The sequence below is a fragment of the Scyliorhinus torazame genome, chromosome 17 (assembly GCF_047496885.1).
Source record: "Scyliorhinus torazame isolate Kashiwa2021f chromosome 17, sScyTor2.1, whole genome shotgun sequence".
In the NCBI taxonomy this organism is placed as follows: domain Eukaryota; kingdom Metazoa; phylum Chordata; class Chondrichthyes; order Carcharhiniformes; family Scyliorhinidae; genus Scyliorhinus; species Scyliorhinus torazame.
The window spans coordinates 102,320,814-102,347,053 of NC_092723.1; the positions used below are offsets into that span (position 1 = coordinate 102,320,814).

The 26,240-nt window shown below is 48.4% G+C and overlaps 1 protein-coding gene across 1 annotated transcript in view; it reads left to right on the forward strand.

Moving 5' to 3' along the window:
- The window catches only part of LOC140394025 (uncharacterized), a 654,493-nt gene that overhangs the window by 619,543 nt on the left and 8,710 nt on the right, over nt 1–26,240 (forward strand). The window contains exons 72-75 of the mRNA XM_072480809.1: nt 1,448–1,589; nt 8,039–8,215; nt 11,802–11,925; nt 22,885–23,020. Of these exons, the coding sequence (XP_072336910.1) occupies nt 1,448–1,589; nt 8,039–8,215; nt 11,802–11,925; nt 22,885–23,020 (579 nt within the window). The remainder of the gene's footprint in view (nt 1–1,447; nt 1,590–8,038; nt 8,216–11,801; nt 11,926–22,884; nt 23,021–26,240) is intronic.

The window sequence follows — 26,240 nt, forward strand, 5'->3', positions numbered from 1 at the left end:
GGAGAAGAAACCCACTGCGCACGCGCAGGAATCACGCCAGCTGTTCTGGGAACATGCTGCCGCTCTTGCGCATGCGCCAACTCGCACCATCCAGCGGAGGCCCTTCGGTGCCGGTTGGCGTGGCGCCAAGCACTCCAGCGCCGGCCTAACCCCTGAAGGTGCGGTTGATTCTGTACCTTCGGAGGATTCCGCACCTTCCGGGCGGCCTGACGCCGGAGTGATTCACGCCACTCTTTGGCGCCGGTACGGTCCGCCCGCCGGATACCGGAGAATCCCGCCCCAGTTGTTTCATCAAGGGCCAACTCAATCAAGATCCACCAGTTGTTGACACTCCTGAGATGTGCTTCCCCATTGCAGAGGATCACCAGAGCTCATCCCAACCAGAGGACACCTGCACTGCGGCCTATGGAACCCTCCCTGGTTCTCTGCCCCTTTGAGGGCAGAGGACTCGTCAGTAACCCTTCACCCCCCCCAGATCACCAGCTGACTCCTCCTGGTGAGACTGGCAGCGTTGACGGCCTCCACCACCACCTCCCAGGTGCTGCTCATGAGGGCAGGCTTGGTTTTGCGGACCAAGCTGGGGAAGCGGGTGGCCTCCGCTCCTCACTGGCCATGGAGCTGTGGGACCTGAAGGGCAGGTCTTTGCTAAGCCATCTTGGTGGCTGCAGTGAACCGCACGTAATCCAGTCCCAGCATCAGCACTTAGTCGCCCAAACGGAGAATTTTGCCCAATACTTAAATGCCTGAGTTATAGGTACCGATAACAACATTATTAATCGCATTCCATGGATTATTTCAGGAATTGGATGTCCACCACTATGTTAAAAGGCCCCAAGGCCTCCTGCCTACTTTATAGGCTGAATGTTTTGTTCCCGTGAGGTGGGGCTGGAAAATGCGGCGAGCCATTCAAAGGTCCTTTGATTTGGGCGGGAGTGGAGTATCTCGCCAGAGGAAAATTCCATCCTATGTATTCAATTACATTGTTTTACAATATATCAGCCTCATGTCAATATATTCTAATTGTGTCTGCACAAATATTATTAAGGGGGATTTTCCAGCTGTTTTTGCCAACAGGATCTTCTGGTCCCTCCAATGGTGAATCCCCACTGTGGATTTTCCGGTGACAGGGGTTGGATTAAATGAGAAATCACATTGACAATGGCAGGACCAGAAAATCCCGCCACCGACCAATCGCGGACCGCCTCCCGCTGTCGGGAAACACGCCACGGGGAGGCCAGAGAATCTCGCCCTCATTTTTTACCTCATCCTAACTTGATTTTTTTAAGTGAGCTATATTCTGAAAGGAAGAGAGGTAGTTTTGGTGAAGGTAGGTAAGAAAGGAAGGTTTGACATTTAAAACCTCACAGATCTTATTTTCTGATGAATATTTTAGTTATTAATGTAAGCCTTATAATGTGAAATGTGTGCATTTCTGTCTTATTTTTAGGTAGATCCCGCTCCATTCTATGACATGTGCCTGAGTGACATGTGTGAATCCTCCGATCTTCAGCCAGGTTGCAACCTGGCGGCTGCCTTTGTCCACTTATGCAACAGGAATTTTGTCCCGCTGGAAATCCCATCACAATGTGGTAAACTTGACTACTTTTCATCAATCAGTTGCTAAAATTATAATGTTAAATCAGAAAACTACTGTAAAATTCAATTGGAAAAGTGTGAGGTTTTGGAGAGGGCAATGAAAGCAAGGAATACTCAATAAACAGGAGGATATTGAGAAGGATTGAGGAAGTGAGAGTCATTGGAGTGCATGTCCACAGGTGCTTGAAGGGAACAGGACAAGCGGACAAGGTGGTCTAGAAAACAGATGGGATGCATTCCTTTATTGGGAGAGGTATTGAATTAAAAAAGCAGTGATGTAATGATGGAACTGCAGAAAACAATGGTTAGGCCACAGCTGGAGTTTTGTGTACAGCTCTGGTCACTCACATGACAGGAAAGACATAATTGCTCTGGAGAGAGAGTGCAGAGGAGATTCACAAGAATGTAGCCAATGCTTGAAAATTGCAGCTGTGAGGAGAGATTGGATAGGCTGTTTTTTTTTTCCTGATAACAGAGGAGGCTGAGGGGTGGCCTCACTGGGTCGGCAAGAAAAACTGGTTTCTGCTAGCTGAGGAGCGAATTCCCAGGGGGCATAGATTTAAGGTGATTGAGAGAAGGTTTAGAGAGGACCTGAAGAAAAACCTTTTTACCCAGAGGGTGGTGGGAGTCTGGAATTCACTGCCGAATTTGGTGGATGAGGCTGAAACACTCAACTCATTTAAAAGATACCTGGACCTGCATCTGAAGTGCTGGACCCAGCACCACAATGGACCAGGTGCTGGAAAGAGGGATTAAAATAAGTGTCTGGTTTCCTGTATCTCTTTTTTAGCTGGTGCAGGTACGATGGGCAGAATAGCTTCTTTCTGCACCATAACTTTTCAATGATTCTAAAAGAAACTGGCCTTTGTTTGCTTTCTTGAAAGTAGGTGAAAAGCACTGGACCTCTCAAAGGTTAAACTTTATTCTTCGTGGCTGTGTGGCACACCCCATTTCACCTTTCCATCTTCAAAGGGTTCTTACCAATTGTTGCTGACTCCTTGGTACAGTGCCTCACTGTTCTTCTCAGTGGAAGAGAAAACAGCAATTTGGTATTGCATCAAGCAGGGTGGTGATTGAGGGAAGGTAATAAATGCCTCTGTTATCCTTTTCCATATGGGGTCTCGCATCCCGCAATCCAATGTTTTCCCTCCTCCAACTCCAAGCCCCTGGAAGCCATTTCAGACTTGAATGACTGCTGTTAAGTGGCTGCAGGCGGGAGGGACCTGCACCCCTCACTCTGCGGAAGAGAGATACACCGCAACTCTCCAGTCCCTACAGTGGTGAGAGCTGCAATGGACCGAAGAGGAAATGCTTGAGGACGCCTGAGATTAAGTCTTGGCACCAGGGGCCAAGATTTAAAGTTCATGGGGTCCCAGGGCAGGGAAGTAGAGAAGGAATGTGGACCACGAAGGGGATGATCGGATTCTGGGGGAAGAGGCTGGGCAGTGGAGGGGGAATTCTGGAAGTCACCAGACCCTAAGAGTTGGTGGGGAGGGGGGGTGGGGGGGGGGGGCATTCTGATTATAGGCCCCTCCCCCTTCTCCACTTCCCATCTAAGTCAGTTGATATCCAGGCTTACCACCTCCTCCCCCCCCCCCCCCAATCACCTGTTCAATCCTCCCACCAGCCTAAAAAGGTGGGTAGGAAATGGCCAATTATTGACCACTAACCAATATATGGCCACTTAAGGGCCTCAATTGGGGCAAAGGCAGATAACTTGTTCAAGGCATTTCCTGTCCCAACATAAAATTGCTGTATGGTTGGGGAGGGCAGGAATCCAGAATGAATCCCATTACTTCCACTTCATGCTCCAAACTCACCCCATCCACCCCCACCCCACATAAAAACTGGCGGTGTGTGTGTGGGGGGGGGGGGGGGGGCGTTGTGAAACTCTGGACATGGAGTATATTTTCCTACTTTCATGAGGATGAGTGAGAAAATTGGTATCTTTGTTTCAGGGATAATCTCACAGCAAAGAGGGAAGCCATTTGGTCCATCATATCTGTACTATCTCTTTGAAAGAGCTATCTAATTAGGCCCAGACCCCTGAGCTTTATCCATAACACTGCAATTTTCTCCCCTTAATGTTTTTATCCAGTTCTCTTTTAAAAGGTATTATTCCGTCTGCTTTCGCTATCTTTTTAGGTACCAGTACAAACCGGACGGTCTGCACCTGAGCAGGACTGGAACCGATGTCCTAGGGGGGTGTTTGCTAGAGCTGTTGGGGAGAGTTTAAACTAATGTGGCAGGGGGATGGGAACCGATGCAGGAAGTTGGAAGGTAGTAAAACAGTGACAGAAACAAAAGACAGTAAGGGGGAAAGTGTAAGGCAGAGAAGCCATGGTCAAAAATTAAAAAGGGCGACAGTACAAGGTACAGTGACTGAGGGGAGCTCAGTGAATAGGACCAGGAATACTAAAAGGAATAAAACGGGAAGTGAATACATTAATGGTAAGCGATGCGACCAGTTGTTACATGAAGATATGGGTTTAACGACAAGGAAAATTAGGAGAAAGGTTAAAAGGAAATATAACTTAGGAGAGGTTACTGATCGAGGTGTTAAGATTCAGAACAGAGGTAAAAAAGCCAACATAAGTGTACTTTACCTGAATGCTCGTAGTATTCGGAATAAGGTAAATGAGTTGATGCCGCAAATCATCGTGAATGATTATGATTTAGTGGCCATTACTGAAACATGGTTAAAGGATGGTCACGACTGGGAGTTAAATATCCGAGGGTATCAAACTATTCGGAAGGACAGAGTGGATGGTAAGGGAGGTGGTGTAGCTCTGTTATTTAAGGATGACATCCGGGCAACAGTAAGGGATGACATCGGTGCTATGGAGGATAAGGTTGAATCCATTTGGGTGGAAATCAGGAATAGTAAGGTGAAAAAGTCACTGATAGGAGTAATCTATAGGCCACCAAATAGTAACATTATGGTGGGGCAGGCAATAAACAAAGAAATAACTGATGCATGTAGAAAGGGTACAGCAGTTATCATGGGGGATTTTAATTTACATGTCGATTGGTTTAACCAAGTCGGTCAAGGCAGCCTTGAGGAGGAGTTTATAGAATGTATCCACAATAGTTTCCTAGAACAGTATGTAATGGAACCTACGAGGGAACAAGCGGTCCTAGATCTGGCCCTGTGTAATGAGACAGGATTGATTCAGGATCTCATAGTTAGGGATCCTCTCGGAAGGAGAGATCACAATATGGTGGAATTTAAAATACAGATGGAGGGTGAGAAGGTAAAATCAAGCACTAGTGTTTTGTGCTTAAACAAAGGAGATTACAATGGGATGAGAGAAGAACGAGCTAAGGTAGACTGGGAGCAAAGACTTTATGGTGAAACAGTTGAGGAACAGTGGAGAACCTTCCAAGCGATTTTTCACAGTGCTCAGCAAAGGTTTATACCAACAAAAAGGAAGGACGGTAGAAAGAGGGAAAATCGACTGTGGATATCTAAGGAAATAAGGGAGAGTATCAAATTGAAGGAAAAAGCATACAAAGTAGCAAAGATTAGTGGGAGACGAGAGGACTGGGAAATCTTTATGGGGCAACATAAAGCTACTAAAAAAGCTATACAGAAGAGTAAGATAGATTATGAGAGTAAACTTGCTCAGAATATAAAAACTGATAGTAAAAGTTTCTACAAATATATAAAACAAAAAAGAGTGGCTAAGATAAATATTGGTCCTTTAGAGGATGAGAAGGGAGTTTTAATAATGGGAGATGAGGAAATGGCTGAGGAACTGAACAGGTTTTTTGGGTCGATCGTCTTTTGGGTGGAAGACACAAATAACATGCCAGTGACTGATGGAAATGAGGCTATGACAGGTGAGGACCTTAAGAGGATTGTTATCACCAAAGAGGTAGTGATGGGCAAGCTAATGGGGCTAAAGGTAGACAAGTCTCCTGGCCCTGATGGAATGCATCCCAGAGTGCTAAAAGAGATGGCTAGGGAAATTGCAAATGCACTAGTGATAATTTACCAAAATTCACTAGACTCTGGGGTGGTCCCGGCGGATTGGAAATTAGCAAACGTGACACCACTGTTTAAAAAAGGAGGTAGGCAGAGAGCGGGTAATTATAGGCCAGTGAGCTTAACTTCGGTAGTAAGGAAGATGCTGGAATCTATCATCAAGGAAGAAATAGCGAGGCATCTGGATGGAAATTGTCCCATTGGGCAGACGCAGCATGGGTTCATAAAGGGCAGGTCATGCCTAACTAATTTAGTGGAATTTTTTGAGGACATTACCAGTGCAGTAGATAACGGGGAGCCAATGGATGTGGTATATCTGGATTTCCAGAAAGCCTTTGACAAGGTGCCACACAAAAGGTTGCTGCATAAGATAAAGATGCATGGCATTAAGGGGAAAGTAGTAGCATTGATAGAGGATTGGTTAATTAATAGAAAGCAAAGAATGTGGATTAATGGGTGTTTCTCTGGTTGGCAATCAGTAGCTAGTGGTGTCCCTCAGGGATCAGTGTTTGGCCCACAACTGTTCACAATTTAGATAGATGATTTGGAGTTGGAGACCAAGGGCAATGTGTCCAAGTTTGCAGACGACACTAAGATGAGTGGTAAAGCAAAAAGTGCAGAGGATACTGGAAGTCTGCAGAGGGATTTGAATAGGCTAAGTGAATGGGCTAGGGTCTGGCAGATGGAATACAATGTTGACAAATATGAGGTTATCCATTTTGGTCGGAATAACAGCAAAAGGGATTATCATTTAAATGATAAAATATTAAAACATGCTGCTGTGCAGAGAGACCTGGGTGTGCTAGTGCATGAGTAGCAAAATGTTGGTTTACAGGTGCAACAGGTGATTAAGAATGCAAATGGAGTTTTGTCCTTCATTGCTAGAGGGATGGAGTTCAAGACTAGGGAGGTTATGCTGCAACTGTAGAAGGTGTTAGTGAGGCCACACCTGGAGTATTGTGTTCCGTTTTGGTCTCCTTACTTGAGAAAGGACGTACTGGCACTGGAGGGTGTGCAGAGGAGATTCACTATGTTAATCCCAGAGCTGAAGGGGTTGGATTACGAGGAGAGGTTGAGTAGACTAGGACTGTACTCGTTAGAATTTAGAAGGATGAGGGGGGATCTTATAGAAACATATAAAATTATGAAGGGAATAGATAGGATAGATGCGGGCAGGTTGTTTCCACTGGCGGGTGAAAGCAGAACTAGGCGGCATAGCCTCAAAATAAGGGGAAGTAGATTTACTCCTTCATTAAATGTTTTTAAGATAAAGATAGATAGTTTTTTGAAGAATAAAGGGATTAAGGGTTATGGTGTTCCGGCCGGAAGGTGGAGCTGAAGATCAGCCATGATCTCATTGAATGGTGGAGCAGGCTCGAGGGGCCAGGTGGCCTACTCCTGCTTCTTGTTCTTATGTTCTTATGCATCGCCGATCATAAGAATTTGCAACCAAAAAAACATTCTCCAGAAATCGCCTCTGGTTATTCAGCCAATTACCATGAATCTGGTTAACAACCGTTCTACCGCAGAAAACAGTTTTCCCTTACTTGCTTCATCAAAGCCCTTCATGAATGTGAATACATTTGTTAAATCTCCCTTTAACTTTCTCTGTTCTCCTCTCTCTCCTTGAGGTCTCTTCTGTACCCTATATAAGACCATGGAGTCGGTAGGTTGAGTGAGGTGATACAGTTGGGACAGTTTAACACAAGAGTCTTCAGGAGAGCTCAGACTAGGCAGAAAACTTTCGGTGGGTTGAAGAGTGAGCATTATAAAATTCTACGCCATTGCTTCTGTAATGATAATGACTGTTTGGAGGAAAGACATTTTCAACAAGGATCATAATTTCTTAAAGGAGTAGAGAAAGGTGGAAAGATTTAGGGAGGGAATTCCAGGCCGTACGGACCAGATCACTGAAGGCACAGCCACCAGTGGTGAAGCGATTAAAATCCATGATGCTCAAGGAGCCAGACTTAGAGGTGGGTTTGTGGGACTGGAGGAGATTACAGAAAAAGGGATTGATTTGGCAAAAATAAACAAGAACATTTTAAGATCAAGGCACCACATAACAGAGAAAATATAGGCCAACAAGCAAGGGTAATGGGCGCACAGGACTCGGTGTGTGATTGGAAATGGGCAGCAGAGCTGTAGATGAAAAATTTATAACAAGGAGGAACTACCGATAATCTAGGGTTAAGGCTCATAGTTTCCAGGTATATGGCAAGAAGGTTTTATAAATATTTTCCAAACTTGTTTTGTAAAATAATCATTTCTGGCATCTCTGAGGTTCATTTTACTTTCTGTGGCAGTTGCTACAAGTATCTCAGCGTATCAACTGACTGGTGTAATTTGGGGACTCAGATTAACAGTATCCAACGGAGGGGTTCTATCCCATATGTCAGGCAATCAAAGTATTTACTCTGGTATGCTTTACTCCAATATGTTTTCTCCTTGCAGTGGCTGGCAAAGACAGTGACAGCATGCAGAATGATGATGCGATCGATAACAAGCAATGGCTGACATTAAAACTAGCAGATGTCCTCTTCATTATTGAAGAAAGTGACTGCAATAGGCCCATTGTTACAAAACTTCCTTCACTTATTAATTCATTGGTGGAAACCTTCAAAAAACAAGGTAATTTTCCCTTTCTGTTTCAACTCATTAAGCACATAATTGGCATATCTATTGAAAGCAAAGACAAGAAAATATAGAATCATAGAATCACTACAGTGCAGAAGAAGGCCATTCGGCCCATTGAGTCCACACTGGTCCTCTGAAAGAGCACTCTACCTATGCCCACGCCCCCACCCTGTCCCAGTAAACCAGTAACCCCACCTAACCTTTTTGGACATGAAGGGACAATTTAGCACAGCCAATCCACCTAACCTGCACATCTTTGGACTGTGGAAGGAAACTGGAGCACCTGGAGGAAACCCACTCAACACAGGGAGAATGTGCAAACTCCATACACACACTGACCCAAGGCTGGAATTGAACCCGGGTCCCTGGCACTGTGAGGCAGCAGTGCTAACTACTCTGCCTCCGGAACTTCCGGTCAGGGTGGGCGGGAGGCGGCCGCACAATGGAGGGCTCCCGGTCGGCAACGGCATTTTGGGGGCTTTAAGCCCGGTCCCAGGGTCGGCGGAGGCGGCAGAAGAAGGGAGAAGGCACGGAGGAGGCACAGTGGAGACACAAGAGGAAAAAAGGAACAAAGAAAAATGTCGAGGGTGAGCAAGAAAACGGTTGGAAAAAAAACAGCTGGAGGTCCGTCGGGGAGTGGAAAGGTCACCGCGGGGTCACCAGGAAAATTGGAGGCTGGAGCACCAGGGAAGGCCGCACTGCTTGCGGCTGAAGAAATAACTAAGGTGATGGCTGCGGAATTTGAAAAGCAGTTGGCACAGATTGCGAAATGCATGGAGACGGTGAGGAAGGAGATGAGGGAGGTTTTGAGTGTGTTGCTGAAGGAAGTGGAGGAGACGTTACTGCAGCACGGTGATCAACTTGCCTCGATGGGGAAAGAGATCCGAAAGGTGATGGATACTAACAAGGATCTGCGAGGAAAAATGGAAGACCTGGAAAACAGATCCAGGCAACAGAATTTGAGGATTGTGGGGCTGCCCGAAGGAGTTGAAGGACCGAAGCCGACTGAGTATTTTGCCGCGATGCTGGCAAAATTATTGGGGGAGGGGGAGGATCACTCCCGATATGAACTGGATCGGGCTCATCGGTCGTGGAGGCCTATACCAAAGGCGAGTGAGCCGCCAAGGGCAGTGACTCTGTGCTTCTGTAGGTACAGGGTGAAGGAGAAGGTCCTGAGCTGGGCCAAGCAGAAGCGGGTGATGCAGTGGGCTGGAGCTGGTATATGTGTATACCAGGACCTTACGGTGGAGCTGGCAAGGAGGCGGGCTGCCTTCAACCGGGTGAAGAGGGCACTGTACATGAGCAAGGTGCGGTGCGGCATTGTATATCCAGCGAAGCTGAGGGTGACTTACAAGCTCAGGGACTTTTATTTTGGAACGGCGGAAGCAGCGGAGGAGTTTGCGAAAGCAGAAGGACTGTGGCAGAACTGACAAATTGAGGAATAGCCATGTGCCGATGTAACCTCATGACTGTATTTTCTTCTTTTTTGTATCACTGCGCGCGGGTGTAGAGATTAAAGGAGCCAATGTGGTATATATTTGGACAAGGGAAGGGACGGGACTTTCACTCGAAATGAGAGTTCTTTGGGGTGTAGGTGGATATGCGGGGTTTGTGTGCTAAAAGGGGATCTTTGGGCTTTCCTAGGGCCGGGCAAGTGGGAAAGGGACCCGGGGGGGGGGGGCGGGAGCTGTGTAAGATTAAGGGTGACTACGGGTAATCCCTGATTCCTTTTTGTCATTTGTTTATGTAAACATGCGGGTTGTGGTTTGGGGTTGGTGGGTAGATGGGATCGTTGTTAGTATGGGGACTGACATATCTTGCTGATTATTGTTTATTGTTGATGGATGTAAATGTGGGAGAAAATGTGAAAAAGGAGGAGAATTTTAAAAAATGTTTCTTTTAAAAAACGACCCTGCCTCCATGCTGCCCTATGATGGAAGGGAAGGGGCGGGAGTCATAAGACATGGAGATCAGTAATGGGGAACAATAGAGCTCTGAATTCTGATGTTGCCATTGAGTTGTTGGAACTGAAGTGGGATGTGATTTGGGCCTACCATGACATCCTTGCAATGACTTGGTCCTAAATTGTGGAATCAGCTCCATTGAATGTAATTGGACATATGGGGCGGAATTCTCGTTGACCAGGCGGGCATCCATTGCCAGTTATCATCAAGGCCTTGCCTCTTTCCCACCTCCGGTCTCTGACCCTCTCCACGATTTGGTGCTCTCTTCTCCAGCAAGGAGAGAAAGCAGCGAGATGTAGAGAGGGAAGTGGATTGTGTGGAGAGGAGGGAAGGACAACATTTGTGGAGGATGAGTGTGAGGCATGGGTGTGAGAAGGCTTTAGGATGAAGGTGAATGTGAGTGCTGGCTGTTCAGATGGGGAATGCGAGGATGTTCCTAGAGAGAGAATGGGGCGGAAAAGCATGTTGATGTGGGCAGTGTCATGTGGGAAAACACGAGCAAAATCAGAGTGGGATTGGTACCTGTAAGCGTTTTGTCACTCTCCATTCCTGATCTCCTGAGGTCCTGGTGAACAATCTCCAGGTTGGAGGGACGGCAATGTTGCTGCTGACTTCCTCGGCCTTTTCCCACCACATCTGTTTGGTTGGATTAGTTGTCCTCTTCCTCCCATTCATGGGAAATATCACCTCATTGCAGTCCCTCCGATCCCACAACAGAATCTCAAAGTAAAAGTGAGCGATCCAGGGAGCTGCCTCTTTCAGCCTCCTGTCCATTACTCTGTGCTCTCAAAAATCCATGTACGGGATGATTCGCTCTAACCTATCACTGATTCCATTTCATTAGAAATCCTTCCTTTATCAGATCCTGCCTAACCTTGCTGAGTGGTCGTGACTCAGTAACCAGAAACTGCTGAGAGGCAGCTGTCACAGCTAAGAAAAGATCTCTGAAATTGCTCGCGTCGAGATTGTGGACAAAGACAGTCAGATCCTGTAAACTCAACTGCTTCCTGCTTTGAGGAGCCAGAACGTAACCTACAGGTTTAAGTGAGATTTCTGGGCCAGCAGCTATAGCCCTGGTCTGTCATTTGTAAAAATGTAGCACTTCGGCAGGAAAGTGGGAAAATCCAGGCCAATAACATCCTGGAGTCCACCACAGTGGTTACATTATAAGTCTTGTTACTTTTTGTCGGCATTTATTTGGAAAGGATAGCACCCACAGGTGAGGAGAACATTTGGTACATAAAACATAGGGCAGCATGGTAGCATAGTGGTTAGCACAGTTGCTTCACAGCTCCAAGGTCCCAGGTTCGATTCCCAGCTTGGGTCACTGTCTGTGCGGAGTCTGCACGTTCTCCCCGTGTGTGCGTGGGTTTCCTTCGGGTGCTCCGGTTTCCCCCCACAGTCCAAAGATGTGCAGGTTAGGTGGATTGGCCATTCTAAATCGCCCTTAGTGTCCAAAAAGGTTAAGTGGGGTTACTGGGTTACGGGGATAGGGTGCAGGTGTGGGCTTGAGTAGGGTGTTCTTTCCAAGAGCCGGTGCAGACTTGATGGCCGAATTGCCTCCTTCTGCAGTGTAGATTCTATGATGAATGTCCATGGTTGTCTTTCTTCCCCAGGAATCACAGACGTGAAATTTGGTTTCATTGGCTTTGGTGATGACGGCATTCATGAGCAGCACCTCCTCGCTGTGAAGAGTGATAACTCGTCTTCGTCATCATGGCACTTGGAAAAGGAGCTGGGGTAAGGTTGTTAAAATGAGTCACGCAGTGATACTGAAACCTTTTCAAGAGCTTCATTATTGCGAAATAGACAATTTTTGGAGAATAAAAATATCCCATTTTCCCACAAACAAATTGTGCATCGGGAATGTCCTTGTAAAAGAGCTTGGCTGTTAGGTAGTACTATTTAATTGGTGCTAGGTATTTTAATGATACCTAAGAAATCACTTTGAAATGTGTTCAACCGTCAAAGTGCTAAAGGGGATTTCTGAAAGCTGTTCTCCATGTGTAGTCAGTGGGATGATGCAGTCAGATAAACTTCAGTCCTTGCGATCACTGCTATGGCCTCACACTGGATAAAGTCAATTTGCTGTTTTGTTGCCCATCAAATGGATAAACCATCCTGAAACACTCCAACGTCCTGCTATAAACCCTGAGAAACCACAAGAGAAATGGCCTCATAAACTGAAAATAGCCTCTAATGCCATTTGAGGGGAATAAGACCATTAGAAATAGGAACAGGAGTAGGCCTTTCAGCCCTTCGAGACTGCTCTGCCATTTAATTAGATCATGACTGATGTAACACTCACTAAGCCCACTTTCCTGCCTTCTCTCCGTAACACTTGGGTATCGATCTGAGCCTTGAAAATGTTCAAGGACTCTGCCTCCATGGCTCCCTGGGGTAAAGAATTTCATAGATACACCACTCTTTGAGAGAAGAAATTCTTCCTCAAATCCGTCTGAAATGACGGATTCTGCGACATTGCCCTCTGGTCCTGCACTCTCCTATGAGTGGAAACATCCTCCCAGCATTTACCCTGTCCAACCCGCTTAAGAATCTTCTATGTTTCAATCATATCACCTCTTATTCTTCTGAACTCCAGACCCAACCTGTTTAATCTTTTCTCATATGGCAGTCCCTCCATACCTGGGATCATCCTGGTAAACCTCCTCTGTACTGCCTCCAATGATAATATATTTCCTTAAATAAGGATACCAAAACTGTACATTGTGTTCTTAATATGGCCTCACCAGTGCATTGTACAGTTGCAGCAACACTTTTTTACTTTTATAGCTCCCTTGAAATAGAAGCCAGCAATCCATTCTCCTTCCCTATTACCCTCTGCCTGTATGCTAGATTTCTGGATTTCATGAACAAGAAACCCCCAGTCCCCTTGTGCTGCAGCTTTCTCTACATTTAAATAATAATTTACCTTCTCATTCTTTCTTCCAAAATGAACAATCTCACATTTTCTCACATTGAATTAAATTTGCCAATTTTCTGCCCACTCACTTAACCTGTCAATATCTCCCTGTTAACTATTTATATCCTCCTTCCAGCCTGCCTTCCCTCCCACCTTTGTATCCACAAATTTGGTCACAGTACTGATGCACCATCGATTCCACACGAGGCAAGTTGTAGAAAACGAAGTAATGGTTCACCACATTCACCCCCTGTTCAAAAAAGAAAAGTCCAGCGGGGGTGAAGCAAACTTATAGATTAAGTCTATCAGAAGCTTTAACCGTCTGCTGTGACCTCCTCAGTCCCGGCTGTGGTGTGGGCACTGGTGTCGAGACCTGCGACTCCGGGAGCGTGTCATCTTCTTCTTCTTCCAGAAGCGTCGACAGAGAGGGAGACGGTGGGGGCGATGGTAATGGAGGTAGATGGTGGAGGGTCGGGTGGGGAACCAGGGGGTGCCAGGTCCTGGAGGGAGACTGTGTCCTGCCACCCGTCCTGATATGCCATGTAGGCATAATGTGGGTTAGCGTGGAGAAGCATAACCCCTCGACCAGGGGGTCGGTTTTGTGGTTCCTCACATGCTTCCGGAGGAGGACATGCCCTGTGGCTGTCAGCCAGGACGGGAGCGAGACCCCTGAAGTGGACTTCCTAGGAAAGACAAACATACGTCCGTGAGGGGTCTCGTTGATGGCAGTACACAGAAGCGACCGGATAGAGTGGAGCGCATCGGGAAGGACCTCCTGCCAGCGGGAGACTGGGAGACTTCTAGACCGTAGGGCCAGGAGGACGGACTTCCAGACCGCCGCGTTCTCCCTCTCCACCTGTCCGTCTCCCCGGGGGTTGTAGCTGGTAGTCCTGCTTGAGGTGATGCCCTTGCTGAGCAGGAACTGACGCAGCTCATCACTCATGAACGAGGAGCCCCGATCACTGTGGATCCTGGGACATTGGGACCGGTTCTGGGGGAGGTGGGACCTGTACAAATCGGACGGTCTGCATCTGAGTGGGACCGGAACCAATGTTCTCGGGGGTGGGGTGTTTGCTAGTGCAGTTGGGGAGGGTTTAAACTAATGTAGCAGGGGGGTGGGAACCGATGTAGGAAGTCAGTGGGGACGGAAACAAAAGGCAGGAATGGAGAGTGTGTAAAGCATGACCAGAGAAAGCAGGGCAGAGAGCAAGGAAAGTCTACATTAAACTGCATTTATTTCAATGCAAGGGGCCTGACGGGCAAGGCGGATGAACTCAGGGCATGGATGGGCACATGGGACTGGGATATTATAGCTATGACTGAAACATGGCTAAGGGAGGGGCAGGACTGGCAGCTCAATGTTCCGGGGTACAGATGCTATAGAAAGGATAGAACAGGAGGTAAGAGAGGAGGGGGAGTGGCGTTTTTGATTAGGGAGAACATCACGGCAGTACTTAGAGGGGATATATCCGAGGGTTCGCCCACTGAGTCTATATGGGTGGAACTGAAAAATAAGAAGGGAGAGATCCCCTTGATAGGACTGTATTACAGGCCCCCAAATAGTCAGCGGGAAATAGAGGAGCAAATATGTAAGGAGATTACAGATAGCTGCAAGAATAATCGGGTAGTAATAGTAGGGGACTTTAACTTTCCCAACATTGACTGGGACAGCCATAGCATTAGGGGCTTGGATGGAGGGAAATTTGTTGAGTGTATTCAGGAGGAATTTCTCATTCAGTATGTGGATGAGCCGACTAGAGAGGGGGCAAAACTTGACCTCGTCTTGGGAAATAAGGAAGGGCAAGTGACAGAAGTGTTAGTGAGGGATCACTTTGAGACAAGTGACTATAACTCCATTAGTTTTAAGATAGCTATGGAGAATGATAGGTCTGGCCCAAGAGTTAAAATTCTTAATTGGGGCAAGGCCAATTTTGATGGTATCAGACAGGAACTTGCAGAGGTAGATTGGGGGAGACTGTTGGCAGGCAAAGGGACGGCTGGTAAATGGGAGGCTTTTAAAAATGTGTTAACCAGGGTTCAGGGTAAGCACATTCCCTTTAGAGTGAAGGGCAAGGCTGGTAGAAGTAGGGAACCCTGGATGACTCGAAATATTGAGACTCTGGTCAAAAAGAAGAAGGAGGCATATGACGTACATAAACAACTGGGATCAAGTGGATCCCTTAAAGAGTATAGAGATTGTCGAAATAGAGTTAAGAGGGAAATCAGGAGGGCAAAAAGGGGACATGAAATTGCTTTGGCAAATAATGCAAAGGAGAATCCATAGAGCTTCTACAGATACATAAAGGGAAAAAGAGTAACTAGGGACAGAGTAGGGCCTATTAAGGATCAACAAGGACATCTATGTGCAGAGCCACAAGAGTTGGGTGAGATCCTGAATGAATATTTCTCATCGGTATTCACGGTGGAGAAAGGCTTGGATGGAAAGGCTTGGATGTTAGGAAACTAAGGGAAATAAATAGTGATGTCTTGAGAAGTGTGCATATTACAGAGGAGGAGGTGCTGGAAGTCTTAAAGCGCATCAAGGTAGATAAATCCCTGGGACCTGATGAAATGTATCCTAGGATGTTGTGGGAGGCTAGGGAGGAAATTGCGGGTCCCCTAACAGAGATATTTGAATCATCGGCAGCCACAGGTGAGGTGCCTGAAGATTGGAGAGTAGCGAATGTTGTGCCCTTGTTTAAGAAGGACAGCAGGGAAAAGCCTGGGAACTACAGACCGGTGAGCCTAACATCTGTAGTAGGTAAGTTGCTAGAAGGTATTGTGAGAGACAGGATCTACAAGCATTTAGAGAGGCAAGGACTGATTCGGGGCAGTCAGCCTGGCTTTGTGCATGGAAAATCATGTCTCACAAAGTTGATTGAGTTTTTTGAGGGGGTGACCAAGAAGGTAGATGAGGGCAGTGCAGTAGACGTTGTCTACATGGACTTTAGCAAAGCCTTTAACAAGGTATCGCATGGTAGGTTGTTGCAGAAGGTTAAAGCTCACTGGATCCAGGGTGAGGTTGCCAATTGGATTCAAAATTGGCTGGACGACAGAAGACAGAGGGTGGTTGTAGAGGGTTGTTTTTCAAACTGGAGGCCTGTGACCAGTGGTGTGCCTCAGGGATCGGTGCTGGGTCCACTGTTATTTGTGATTTATATTAATGATTTGGATGAGAATTTAGGAGGCATGGTTAGTAAGTTTGCAGATGACACCAAGATTGGTGGCACAGTGGATAGTGAAGAAGGTTATCTAGGATTGCAACGGGATCTTGATCAATTAGGCCAGTGGGCCGACGAATGGCAGATGGAGTTTAATTTAGATAAATGTGAGGTGATGCATTTTGGCAGATCGAATCAGGCCAGGACCTACTCAGTTAATGGTATGGCGTTGGGGAGAGTTATAGAACAAAGAGATCTAGGAGTACAGGTTCATAGCTCCTTGAAGGTGGAGTCGCAGGTGGACAGGGTGGTGAAGAAGGCATTCAAAGAACAAAGAAATGTACAGCACAGGAACAGGCCCTTCGGCCCTCCAAGCCCATGCCGACCATGCTGCCCGACTAAACTACAATCTTCTACACTTCCTGGGTCCGTATCCCTTTATTCCCATCCTATTCATGTATTTGTCAAGATGCCCCTTAAATGTCACTATCGTCCCTGCTTCCACCACCTCCTCCGGTAGCGAGTTCCAGGCACCCACTACCCTCTGCGTAAAAAACTTGCCTCGTACATCTACTCTAAACCTTGCCCCTCTCACCTTAAACATATGCCCCCTAGTAATTGACCCCTCTACCCTGGGGAAAAGCCTCTGACTATCCACTCTGTCTATGCCCCTCATAATTTTGTATACCTCTATCAGGTCTCCCCTCAACCTCCTTCGTTCCAGTGAGAACAAACCGAGTTTATTCAACCGCTCCTCATAGCTAATGCCCTCCATACCAGGCAACATTCTGGTAAATATCTTCTGCACCCTCTCTAAAGCCTCCACATCCTTCTGGTAGTGTGGCGACCAGAATTGAACACTATACTCCAAGTGTGGCCTAACTAAGGTTCTATACAGCTGCAACATGACTTGCCAATTCTTATACTCAATGCCCCGGCCAATGAAGGCAAGCATGCCGTATGCCTTCTTGACAACCTTCTCCACCTGTGTTGCCCCTTTCAGTGACCTGTGGACCTGTACTCCTAGATCTCTTTGACTTTCAATACTCTTGAGGGTTCTACCATTCACCGTATATTCCCTACCTGCATTAGACCTTCCAAAATGCATTACCTCACATTTGTCCGGATTAAACTCCATCTGCCATCTCTCCGCCCAAGTCTCCAAACAATCTAAATCCTGCTGTATCCTCCGACAGTCCTCATCGCTATCCGCAATTCCACCAACCTTTGTGTCGTCTGCAAACTTACTAATCAGATCAGCTACATTTTCCTCCAAATCATTTATATATACTACAAAGAGCAAAAGCCCCAGCACTGATCCCTGTGGAACACCACTGGTCACAGCCCTCCAATTAGAAAAGCATCCTTCCATTGCTACTCTCTGCCTTCTATGGCCTAGCCAGTTCTGTATCCACCTTGCCAACTCACCCCTGATCCCGTGTGACTTCACCTTTTGTACTAGTCTACCATGAGGGACCTTGTCAAAGGCCTTACTGAAGTCCATATAGACAACATCCACTGCCCTACCTGCATCAATCATCTTAGTGACCTCCTCGAAAAACTCTATCAAGTTAGTGAGACACGACCTCCCCTTCACAAAACCACGCTGCCTCTCACTAATACGTCCATTTGCTTCCAAATGGGAGTAGATCCTGTCTCGAAGAATCCTCTCCAGTAATTTCCCTACCACTGAAGTAAGGCTCACCGGCCTGTAGTTATCGGGATTATCCTTGCTACCCTTCTTAAACAGAGGAACAACATTGGCTATTCTCCAGTCCTCCGGGACATCCCCCGAAGACAGCGAGGATCCAAAGATTTCCGTCAAGGCCTCAGCAATTTCCTCTCCAGCCTCCTTCAGTATTCTGGGGTAGATCCCATCAGGCCCTGGGGACTTATCTACCTTAATATTTTTTAAGACACCCAACACCTCTTCTTTTTGGATCTCAATGTGACCCAGGCTATCTACGCACCCTTCTCCAGACTCAACATCTACCAATTCCTTCTCTTTGGTGAATACTGATGCAAAGTATTCGGCATGCTTGGTTTCATTGGTCAGAACATTGAATACAGGAGTTGGGACGTCTTGTTGAAGTTGTACAAGACATTGGTACGGCCACACTTGGAATACTGTGTGCAGTTCTGGTCACCCTATTATAGAAAGGATATTATTAAACTAGAAAGAGTGCAGAAAAGATTTACTAGGATGTTACCGGGACTTGATGGTTTGAGTTATAAGGAGAGGCTGGATAGACAGGGACTTTTTTCCCTGGAGCATAGGAGGCTTAGGGGTGACTTATAGAGGTCTATAAAATAATGAGGGGCATAGATAAGGTAGATAGTCAACATCTTTTCCCAAAGGTCGGGGAGTCTAAAACTAGAGGGCATAGGTTTAAGGTGAGAGGGGAGAGATTCAGAAGGGCCCAGAGGGGCAATTTCTTCACTCAGAGGGTAGTGAGTGTCTGGAATGTGCTGCCAGAGGTAGTAGTAGAGGTGAGTACAATTGTGTCTTTTAAAAAGCATTTAGATAGTTACATGGGTAAGATGGGTATAGAGGGTTTTGGGCCAAGTGCGGGCGACTGGGACTAGCTTAATGGTAAAAACTGGGCGGCATGGACTGGTTGGGCCGAAGGGCCTGTTTCCATGCTGTAAACCTCTATGATTCTATGTAGGTGGGGAAACCGAACAAGGTGAAGAGGCTGTGCAGGGCCTTGATGACAGTGGCCGAGGTCATGTCAGGACATGGGATGGCGAAGGGAAAACATGAGTGCTCATCAACGATGTTGAGGAAGTACACGTTACGGTCGGTGGAGGGGAGGGGCCCTTTGAAGTCGATGCTAAGATGCTCAAAGGGGCGGGAGGCCTTCACCAGGTGCGCTCTGTCTGGCCAATAGAAGTGCGGTTTGCACACCGCGCAGACCTGGCATTCCCTGGTCACGGTCCTGACCTCCTCGATGGAGTAAGGCAGGTTGCGGGCCTTGACAAAATGAAAAAAACGGGTGACCCCCGGGTGACAGAGGTCATTGTGGAGGGCCCGACATCGGTCTACTTGTGCGCTGACACATGTACCGCGGGACAGGGCATCTGGGGGCTCATTGAGCTTCCCAGGTCGATACAAGATATCGTAGTTGTAGGTGGAGAGTTCTATACTCCACCTCAGAATCTTGACATTCTTGATCTTGCCCCGCTGTGTGTTATTGAACATGAAGGCAACCGACCGTTGGTCAGTGAGGAGAGTGAATCGCCTGCCGACCAGGTAATGCCTCCAATGTCGCACAGCTTCCACAATGGCTTGGGCTTCTTTCTCGACGGAGGACTGTCGAATTTCGGAGCCCTGGAGGGTACGAGTAAAGAAGGCCACGGGTCTGCCTGCCTGATTGAGGGTAGCGGCCAGGGCAAAATCAGGCGCATCACTCTCCACCTGGAACGGGATGGACTCGTCCACAGCGTGCATCGTGGCCTTGGCAATGTCTGCCTTGATGCGGTTGAAGGCTAGGTGGGCCTCAGCCGACAGGGGATAAAGGGTGGATTTGATGAGTGGGCGGGCCTTTTCCGCATAGTTGGGCACCCACTGGGCATAGTACGAGAAGAACCCCAGGCATCTTTTCAGGACCTTGGGGAAGTGGGGAAGGGGAAGTTGCAGGAGGCGGCGCATGCGGTCGGGATCGGGCCCTAGGACTCCATTTTCCACAACGTAACCGAGGATGGCTAGGCGGGTCGTGCGGAAAACGCACTTCTCCTTATTATACGTAAGATTAAGGAGCTTGGCGGTGTGAAGGAAATGCTGGAGGTTAGCGTCATGGTCCTGCTAATCATGGCCGCAGATGGTGACATTATCCAGATACGGGAACGTGGCCCGCAGCCCGTACTGGTCAACCATTCGGTCCATCTCCCGTTGGAAGGCAGAGACTCCATTGGTGATGCCGAAGGGGACCCTGAGGCAGTGGTAGAGGTGCCCATCTGCCTCGAAGGCAGTGTATTGGCGGTCCTCCGGGCGGATCGGGAGCTGGTGGTACGCGGACTTCAAGTCTATCGTGGAGAAGACTCTGTACTGCGCAATCTAGTTGACCATGTCAGATATGCGGGGAAGGGGGTACGCATCGAGCTGCATGTACCGGTTGATCGTCTGACTGTAGTCGACGACCATCCTGAGCTTCTCCCCAGTCTTGACGACCACCACCTGGGCTCTCCAGGGGCTGATACTGGCCTCTATGATCCCTTCCCGCAGGAGTCATTGGACCTCTGACCTGATAAAGGCCTTGTCCCGAGCTTATCGTCTGCTCCTGGTGTCGACTGGCGTCCAGTCCGGGGTGAGGTTAGGAGGTGGGGCAACCTTAAGGGTTGCGAGGCTACAGACGGAGAGAGGGGGCAGGGGTCCACTGAATGTTAAGGTCAGGCTTTGGAGATGGCATTGGAAGTCTAGGCCTACTAAAAGGGGAGCGCAGAGAAAGGGGAGGACGTAGAGTTTATGGTTAACATACTCTGCGCCACGTATCGCAAGAACTGCGACACAGTACCCCCGGACCTCAACAGAATGTGATCCGGAAGCCAGGAAGATTGTCTGGGACGCAGGAAAAATTCGGAGGGAGCAGCGACTTACTGTCTCCGGATGGACGAAGCTCTCCGTGCTCCCGGAGTCGAATAAGCAGGTCGTCTCGTGCCCGTTGATCCTGACGGTCATCATGTAGTTCTTGAGGTGACAGGGCTGGGACTGGTCGAGGGTGACGGAGGCGAGCTGCGGAAGGTGGCTGGTCTGGTCGGTGGTAGCGGGTGGCGTCGAAGATGGCGGCCCCCACGAGTCGCACGTGACGGGTCGCATAGAGGATGGCAGCCCCCACAAGTCGCACGTGGCGGATCGCGTCGTAGATGGCAAACAAGATGGCGGACTCCACGGGTCGCACGAGGCGGGTGACGTGTTAGAAGGGGGCGGTCCCGACAGGCAAGATACCACGCGGCGGGATTTGGACGTTTTAGGCCGGGCCTGGCACAGAAGTAGCAGGACGGTCCCCCGGCGTTGGCGGGCTGCCGCCCGGCACAGGCTTGTGACACCCCCGGATCGGATGATGGCTGCACCCAGGACGCCCACGAGGATGCCGTGTGGTTGGGCGTGAAGGCATCCATATTCTGGAAGGCCACTTCCAGGGAGTTTGTGAGCCGCACCGTGTCGTTTAGGTCGAGGGTATCTCCTTCGAGCAGGCGCTGACGGATGTAGTCAGACCTAACGCCGGCCACATAGGCGTCCCGGATCAGGAGCTCAGTATGTTGAACTGCCGTTACTGCCTGGCAGCTACAATTCCGGGCGAGTACCCGCAGGTCACGCAGGAACTCGGCCAAAGAGTCTCCTGGGCGCTGACGCCTCATGGCGAGGAGGTGCCGGGCATACACCTCGTTTACCGCCCTCACGTACTGCCTTTTGAGGAGTGCAATCGCCTCGTCGTACGTGGCCGCGTCTCTGATGAGGGTAAATATTCGGTGGCTCACCCGGGCGTTGAGGACCGGAAGCTTGTGCTCCCCTGAGACGGTGTCAGTGGAAGAGTCGAGGTAGGCCTCAAAACATCTTAACCAATGCTGGAAGATCACGGTGGCATCGGCTGCCTCTGGGTCCAGGTCCAATCGCACAGGCTTGAGTGACTTATCCATCCTACTATCTTAGAGTATTAAATTGATGCACCATCAATTACACACGAGGCAAGTTGTAGAAAACAAAGTAATGGTTCACCACAAGTACATACTGTTCCTTCCTCCAAATCATTAATATATATTGTGAAGAGCTGCTGTCTCACCACTGATCCATGTCGAACTCGACTGGTTACTACCCTCCAACTTGAGAAAGACCCTCTTATCGCTAGTCGATGCTTTCTACCTATGGAAAACCAGTGCAAGCCCCATGTCTTTTCCCAAGCCTGGAACCAGCCCAGCCTCTCAGAATGCCCAGTCTCTCACCCACAACGTAGCCCAGCCCTTTCTCCTTTATTAACCTCGTCTCCATAATGTGCTCTGCCTCTTAAGAATTTTCTCAATTTACTCATAAATGTCATTTGCCCAGCTAACCGGTGTATGATTTCTGACAAAATGATCTTAAATCGCAACTGCCTCAACTGGCTTCCAAACTGCCCGATTCTGGTTCTGTCGAAGACAGGGCTTGGGAGGGCAACCAATCTGCTCAAAGAAGATGGAGATTGGGGGTTGATCACTGCTTTACATGTTGGGGCTCAATCACTGTTTTACATGTTGGGCTCACACAACAAGAATGGCAAATACACTTGCATCCTGCAGACATAGATACCACTGGTTTCTGTAGAGACAGGAAGGAGAGTCTGGGAACCGCCCCTGCCACCCGCAACATGCACCCCCCCCCCCTCCCCTCCAAAGTGACACCTGTGAAAATGTGTACAGGGGATCAATTGGAAGTAGTTCCCATGTCCCTTCCTTTGGAATTTGCCATATGATCAAGGGAAACTGAAGGATTGTAATCCAAATTGCACGCCAAAGGAGATGGGAAGCTCTACCCTTTGAACTGATTGATGTCATTGGAGCAGGGATCAAATAGAAGAGCTCTGTAAAGAATGTTAAGCATTTTGACACCGAGTTCCTTAACACATATTTTATCTGCACCAGTGACCTGACGTTCATCCACAATATCTCTCACAATGTGCCTGCTGCTGTGAAACTGGTAACGCAGTGGCCATTCCGGAGTGAAGCCACCAAGTGTGCCATTCTGCTGACTTGTTCCCAATGTCAGCAAAATTACAAGGTAACTTCTTATTAATTACACTACAGATACTGAGGCTCATTCTACCTCTCTGAGTAAGTACTCGTTGCCAGTATCATATCACAGAGGGAAAGGAATGTCTATATTTCATTGCATTTGAATGCTGATTTCTCTTGGCATCTTGCTGGAGCTGTAACAATTGAAAATCCCTGCCCAAATGTAAATGAGGCTTTCTGGTTGATTTTATTTTTGTTTTATTTGTCCATGGAATGTGGGCGTCACTGGCCAGACCAGCATTTATTGCCCTTCCCTAATTGTACTTGAGAAGGTGACGGTAAGCTGCCTTCTTGAACCACTGCAGTCCCTAAAATGTAGGTACACGCACAGTGCTGTTAGGGAGGGGGTTCCAGGATTCTGACCCAGCGACAATGAAGGAACGGCGATATATTTCCAAGTCAGGATGGTGAGTGACTTGGAAGGGAACCTGGAGGTGATGGTGTTCCCAGGTATCTGCTGCTCTGATAGGTGGTAGAGGTCACGGCTTTGGAAAGTGCCAGGGTAACTAGACTGGCTGGGTGAGTTTAATCCAGTCAGCCTGGGTTCAGCAGCAGCTACAGGCCACCCTCCCCTCCGCGCAATGATTAGGTTTACCAACTGTGATTAAATGTATTCCTGGAGGTTTCATCACATGATATGCCCCCAAATTCCAGCCATTAGTCAGACAACACATCCATCCTTGTGACGCAGGGCCATCCTGCACCAACTGGAAAGCCAATTGGACAATGCTTGACTGTCAACAAACAGCCTTGTTCCTCCATGCCAATATTTTTATATCTGAGAAGAGAAATGTTTAAAGAAAATGAAGAAATAAACAATTATTGGCAACCCTAGCAGTGATGACCGGGCCGCTGATTCTATTTATTATTTATTACAGCGAATCAGTGCACTGACCCATTCAGGGGAAATCATGGGCAATTGTCTGTTCCCCACACATTCTGGGCTTCTGACCCCCATTTGACCCTGACATCGGGGTTTCCAACACCCGTGGGGGAAATCCTGCCCTTGGGTCTCGACATATTAGTAACAGCAACACATTGATTGCACATCATTACCGCTGAATACAAACTTTTTTTCAATAAACATTTTATTGAGGTATTTATGGTTTTATAACAACAGAAGAAACAATGTACATAAAATATAAACATAGTGCAAAAGCCGTCTTCCTCCCTCACAGGTCCCACCTTTACTGACACCCTTCTCTAAATTAAACCCCAGCCCCTCTTCTGACGGTTAATTTTCCCCAAAGAAGTCGACGAACGGTTGCCACCTCCGGGCGAACCCTAACATTGACCCTCTCAGGGCTTGATTTTCTCCAGACAGAGAAAGCTAGCCATGTCAGTTAGCCAGGTCTCCGACTTCGGGGGCTTTGAGTCCCTCCAAGCTAATAATATCCATCTCCGGGCTACCAGAGAGGCAAAGGCCAGAACGTCTGCCTCTTTCTCCTCCTGGATTCCCGGGTCTTCCGACACTCCGAAAATTGCCATCTCTGGATTTGGTGCCACCCTTGTTTTCAACACCTTGGACATGACATCCGCAAACCCCTGCCAGAATCCCCTAAGCTTCGGGCACGTCCAGAACATATGAACATGGTTCGCTGGCCCTCCCGCACACCTTACGCACCTATCTTCTACCCCAAAGAACCTGCTCATCCGGGCCACTGTCATGTGAACTGTATCAGGCTGAGTCTGGCACATGATACAGATATATTGACTCTGCGTCTGCCAAGAGACCGTCCTCTATCTCTCCTAACTCCTCTTCCCATTTGTGTTTCAGCTCCTCGGTCTGCGTTTCCTCTGACCCCATGAGTTCCTAATAAATGTCCGAAACCCTCCCTTCTCCCACTCACATTCTGGAAACTACCCTGTCCTGTATCCCCCTTGGCGGTAAGAGCGGGAAGGTTGAGACCTGCCTGCACCGGAAGTCCCGTGCCTGCAGGTACCTAAATTTGTTCCCTCCCGTCAATTCAAATTTCTCCACCAACTCCCTCAGGCTGGGAAAACTCCCCTCCACAAACATATTTCCCATCCTCTCAATCCCTGCTCTCTGCCACCTCCGGACCCCTCCATTTAGCTTCCCCGGGGCAAACCGGTGATTATTACAGATTGGAGACCAGACCAATGCTCCCACATGTCTCCTCCATTGCCCCAGACTCTCAGGGCCACAGCCACCACGGGGCTGGTGGAGTACCGTGCCGGCGGGAACGGCAGGGGCGCCATTCCCAATGCCCCCAAACTAGTGCCCTTGCACGTTGCCACCCCTACCTGCTCCCACACCGACCCCCCCCTCCCACCACCACCACCACTTACTTCCTAATCATGGCTATATTCGCCGCCCAATAATAATTACTAAAGTTCGGCAGCGCCAGCCCACCCTCCCCCCGGCTGCGTTCCAGCATCCCCGTTTTACTCGCGGGGTCTAACCCGCCCATACAAAGCCAGAGATCACCTTATTGACCCATTTAAAGAAGGCCCGTGGAATAAAGATGGAGAGACACTGAAACACAAATAGGAATCTCGGGAGGACCGTCATTTTCACTGTCTGTACCCAGTGATAGCAAGAGCATGCCCCACCTTTGGAAGTCTTCCTTCATTTGGTCTACTAGTCAGGCCAGATTTAATTTATGTAGCCGTTCCCATTCCCGCGCCACCTGGATGCCTAGGTACCGAAAGCTTCCCCCTCCCACTCTAAACGGCAGCTCCCACAATCACCTCTCCTGCCCCCTTGCCTGGATCGCGAACATCTCACTTTTCCCCATGTTCACCCGTAAACCGGCCAAATTCCCCTAGAATCCTCATAATTTCTTCCATCCCTTCTAGTAGGTCTGAAACATATAGGAGCAGGTCATCTGCGCGTATAGCGAGACTCTGTTCCGCCTCCCCCCGGACCAGCCCCTTCCAGCAACTTGAGGCTCTCAACTCAATTGCCAGCGGCTCTATGGCCAGCACGAACAGCTGTGGGGAGAGAGGGCATCCCTGCCTCGTCCCCCGGTGCAGCCTAACCGATGTCAACTTGTTCGTCCGAACACCCGCTACGAGCGCCTGATACAGCAGCCTGACCCAGTCAATGAAGCCCCGCCCAAATCCAAACCGCCCCAGTACCTCCCACAGATAATCCCATTCCACCCGGTCAAATGCCTTCTCTGCATCCATTGCGACCACTACCTCCACACCCCCTACCCACTGGAGGCATCATAATAACATTC